The sequence below is a fragment of the Calliphora vicina genome, chromosome 3 (assembly GCF_958450345.1).
Source record: "Calliphora vicina chromosome 3, idCalVici1.1, whole genome shotgun sequence".
NCBI lineage: Eukaryota > Metazoa > Arthropoda > Insecta > Diptera > Calliphoridae > Calliphora > Calliphora vicina.
The window spans coordinates 127522111-127526483 of record NC_088782.1 but is presented as its reverse complement, the minus strand read 5'-3'; the positions used below and the strand labels follow the sequence as shown (position 1 = coordinate 127526483).

Below are 4373 nucleotides of genomic sequence, written 5' to 3'. Positions count from 1 at the left end.
TGCTTTTATACACTTTATAAAGCTTTCAACTTATTTTTCTTAATACTTTACTATATTTTTGTTATTGTAGTTGTTTTACTATGGGTGTATGTGTGCGTATGATAATTAATTTTTATTAAGCTGGGTTTGGTTTTCTTCAAGTTGCCATTAATTTTAACACATTTTTATTATTATTCCTTCCAACACTCTTTCTTCTTAGCTTATGCCTTGCACATAATTAATTTATTGAGCTAAATAAGAATTCAGCTAGAAATCAACAAACTTTACGAAATTATAACTTCACAATGTATGAATGAATGCAATTTAAACACAAATTACTACGCGTAAGCAGAATTAAACTATATAAAATAAAACCACTCCAATTGGAAAACAACCACCATCAAACTTTGTTACCAGTAAACTGAATTAAACTGGCATTTTTACTAGAGTTAATTTAATACGTTTTCTTCTATACTAAACACACGTACATACGTTGAAAGAAAGGCCAAGAGTTGCATTTTACAACAAAAACAACGGAAAATACTCCAAAGAAACAATAACAACAAATTACAATAATATAGTTGTCTCTTTCTGTCATAATATGTAAAGTATATGAAACAGCCTGTGTTTATTAGCAACTCTGTTTAGTGCAACAGTAAACAACAAAGAAAAAACGTTAGAATTTGAACTTTTTAAATAAATTACAATAATTTACAGTAAAATAAAACAAACTAACAAAGTTTAAGACGCTAAATAGGTTAGATAATCAATTTATTTGTTATTTATATGTAGACTTTACAGTCATAGTTTTTTTTTATAAATTACTTAAAAGCGATATCAATTTGTGTTTCATTTGATTATAACCTTTTCGTTATTTGTCCAATGAGTTTTTACTAGGAAGGAAGTTGCGACTGTTTTGCATTGAATGGTATGAATCCAATGTCGCGTTCCGGTATTTAAATCGTTTGTTCTCAGTACTCCGAGATTGTTCTAATAAAGTGGCTGCAAATTTTAAATCAAATCTAAATTTATTGGCTTTAACTAAAAAATTAGTTACATTTTATTTTTCTAAGTGTGTCGCGTTTGAGATCATGAGTGTAACTTTTTTAAAATTTTGTGTTTGTTTTTCATAAACAACTATCACTTGGCGACCATATTTATACAATTAGGCTCTAAAAGCAGCTCAAACAAAAAACTTAAGTTTAACATGATTTACCACAAATATTTCACAAAAAAATTACCGTTATTCCTCGTTTACAATAAAACAGCATTATTAGCATCTTATGAACCACCCTGTTATCTTATTACTTATTATTCGTCTGGCATCACTTTGTTTACATTGTTGCATCAAAAACAACTTTTGAGCGGAAATTTAAGCTTGTTCTTTCAGTTCGCGGTTAAATTCGTTCTATGCGGTTGCATTTTCGTTAAATTTCCAGAAAAATGTTTATAACTGAGGTAACTTTATAAATTTTCTTAATTTTATAATAATAAAACCCTGAAAACTCCTTTTGTAGTTAGAAATTCATAATATAGGTGAATGTAAGCACGCTTTTTTAAAGTTTGCCAATAATTCACAGAAATCACCACTTTACCTGGTGAACTCTTCGCTTAAATGTGAAATTATTAGCTTGGCCTTGCAATTAATATGTGGCACTAAGTATGGTCGTTGCTGGGACCTGCATGAAATACGCCACAAAATTGTTGGCGGCAAAGTAAGACTCACATTTACTTTGCTGAAACAGACAACGCAGCAGAATACGGAGACTGAAAGTTCTGAGTTACAAGAGCACAGCAGTGATAGTGATGTTCCCTGTACTTCGAAGCAAGCACGCGAAAGGCTTGAACGTCGCTTGGAAAGACGCCGGCAAAGTAAAAGGCAACAAAGGTCGATGGTAATAAATGCTTGCCGGGATTTTACTGTGGATCCGGATCTTATAGTTTACACTGTTAACGGTGGTCCGACTATGGAATGTTCAGCTTTAGTATTTCAAGTACGTTTTTTCACCTGTACCGATGTTATATTTCCTCGTCTAAAGAATATTAGTCATGGCGAGTACTGCAATGGCCGGTGGCTGGATATGTTGTCTATGGAGTTTGTGGATAAGGATAAAGATGGGTAAGTGGTGGATGTCAGTATATGGATGTATATATATATAAATTTCTTTATTCTAATTGGAATTACATACATATGTAATGAGATTCTGTAGTTTATATTAATTTGAAGGTTGGCTACCATTACTAAGCTACCGTTACCCCTACAATAACCTTTCAGTTCAACTATCGTAATTGCTAAGCTAATGTTACCGAAATAACTGCTATTATCGTTACCGATATAATCGTAAATACCATTACCAACATTCTATAAGTAATTTGAAATTTTAAAAACACACATTTTTAAATTTAAATATAAATTTTTGTAAGTTTTATTAATAATTTCATTCAGGATGAAATTACTGTTACCGAAATAACAGAAAACACCGTTACCGCTAAGTCATCTTTACCTAAATAATAAAAAATAACGTTACCATTGCCTTTTGATCGTTTTGAATCGCCAACCTTGCCTAATTCTGATTGGAAGTATTCAATGAGATTCTAAATTAATTCACAATTTCTAAAATTAAAATTTGTAGTAGAAATTTTAAAAATATTATCTTTTTTAAATTATGGATTTTAAAAATTTTTGTTCCAAATTATTACTTCTTTTCTAATTATAAAATTTTATTTCGAAATTTCAAAATTTTTTTTTGAAATTTTTTAACCCGAATTTTCTATTTCTAATCTAAAATGGAAATTTTTATTTCAAATTTCTCATATAGATACATTTTTATACGAATAACAGTTTTTTTTATGCGAATTTACACCTTTATTGTTGAATATTTATTGATTTTTAATTCTAAATTAAAATTTTTTATTTGAATTTATTAATTTTTCATTCGAAATTTAAAAATTTTAATTTTTTTAATGAAATTTGGAAATTTTTATTTAAAATTTCACTATAATTCACAAGTTTCATTTCGGAATCAACAATTTTTATTACGAATGACAGATTTTTATTCATAATTCTTATTTTATTTTCGAATATTTATTGGTTTTTCATTCGAAATATAAAATTCATTTCGGAATCAACAATTTTTATTACGAATGACAGATTTTTATTCGTAATTATTATTTTATTATCGAATATTTCTAGGTTTTTTAAAGATTGGTATTCCAAATTTAATTTTTTTAAATTATAAATTTCCAATAGAAACTTGAAAAATTTATTTTCAAAATATTTTTTTTACCAAAATTTTTGGGAAAAAAAATTGTTCATGTACGATACAAAACATATAACTCGTTGTTGACTGCTTCTAGAATAATGCAAAAATCAGAGAATTGCAACATAATTATTTATTAAAGATATTTTTTTAAATTCCAAATTTCTATTCAAAATTTCAAAATTGTGTTTGTTTTTCCTTCCAGCAACAAACTCCTCAAAGAATTTTGCAAATTATACGCCCAACGTAAACTTCCACAAAATGAAGTGCTTTCCCAACTGACCACTTCCGTTTTAACTGCCCGAAATTTCTTAAATAATTCCCGCTTATCTCATTTGTTGAATATTTTCAATGACATACGCTGGGTATTTGAGTATATAACCTGTTGCGAATACACAGTCTGGTTCTTGCTGCCTTCGGTATTTGGCAATTTAAAGGACATAAGTGAAATTACCACAGAAAATATAGATTTTGATTTAATGAAAACTAATATACAACTAAAAGGCACACAGGCTAATCCGGTGCCCTGGACTCAGGCGGAGAAACATGTTCAGGAGTTGTTATTGGTGGCAGTACAATTGTCATTTGGTTATCATTGTCAGCAGAATATTATTTATTTGCATAGCTTGAATTATGTAAGTTTTTGTTTAACAGTTATATGGGATAAATTATTTCAGTTTTTTTTTTTGAATTTTAGCTGGAGCAACATCAAAGTTTTGAATTCTTAAATTACTCGTTAATACAATCGATGGAAAATAGAGAGGTGAGTTAAAGTTGTTTTTTTATTTTATTTAATTATTAAAAAGTTTTCTTTATGTTTTTATTTTCTTTGTTAGTTATTTTTTACTAAAAACTACTTCCTGCGTATTTGTAATGTCTGCCACAAATTGAATATTTGTTGTGTTTTGGAATATTGTGGTGGTTTGCCTTTTTATCCCATCCAAGCTTATGTTATTTTTAGCAACTGGCTGGAGGCTTCTAAAGAATGGCAATTATGTGTCAAAGATTATGCTACAAGCCGAGAAACATGTTCGACCAGAGGTTATAGTTTTATGCAGCTGCTTAAAGACAATTTAAAATAAGGTATTTATTAAACATTTTTTTTTTATTACAACTAAAATTTTTCTAAAGATT

The 4373-nt window shown here is 28.4% G+C and overlaps 1 protein-coding gene across 1 annotated transcript; it reads left to right on the top strand.

Moving 5' to 3' along the window:
• The first annotated feature begins 1422 nt into the window (after nt 1-1422).
• ord (orientation disruptor) lies at nt 1423-4321 on the top strand. Its single transcript, XM_065506110.1, has 5 exons — nt 1423-1437; nt 1497-2098; nt 3445-3874; nt 3937-4002; nt 4076-4321. Exons 1-5 carry the CDS (start codon nt 1423-1425, stop codon nt 4319-4321), a joined length of 1359 nt encoding a protein of 452 aa, XP_065362182.1.
• Nucleotides 4322-4373: the final 52 nt, after the last annotated feature.

Coding starts and splice junctions, on each gene's coding strand:
- ord (XM_065506110.1), top strand. Junction 3,875..3,936: donor ATTTGCATAGCTTGAATTAT/GTAAGTTTTTGT, acceptor TTTGAATTTTAG/CTGGAGCAACATCAAAGTTT. Junction 4,003..4,075: donor AATCGATGGAAAATAGAGAG/GTGAGTTAAAGT, acceptor TTTCTTTGTTAG/TTATTTTTTACTAAAAACTA.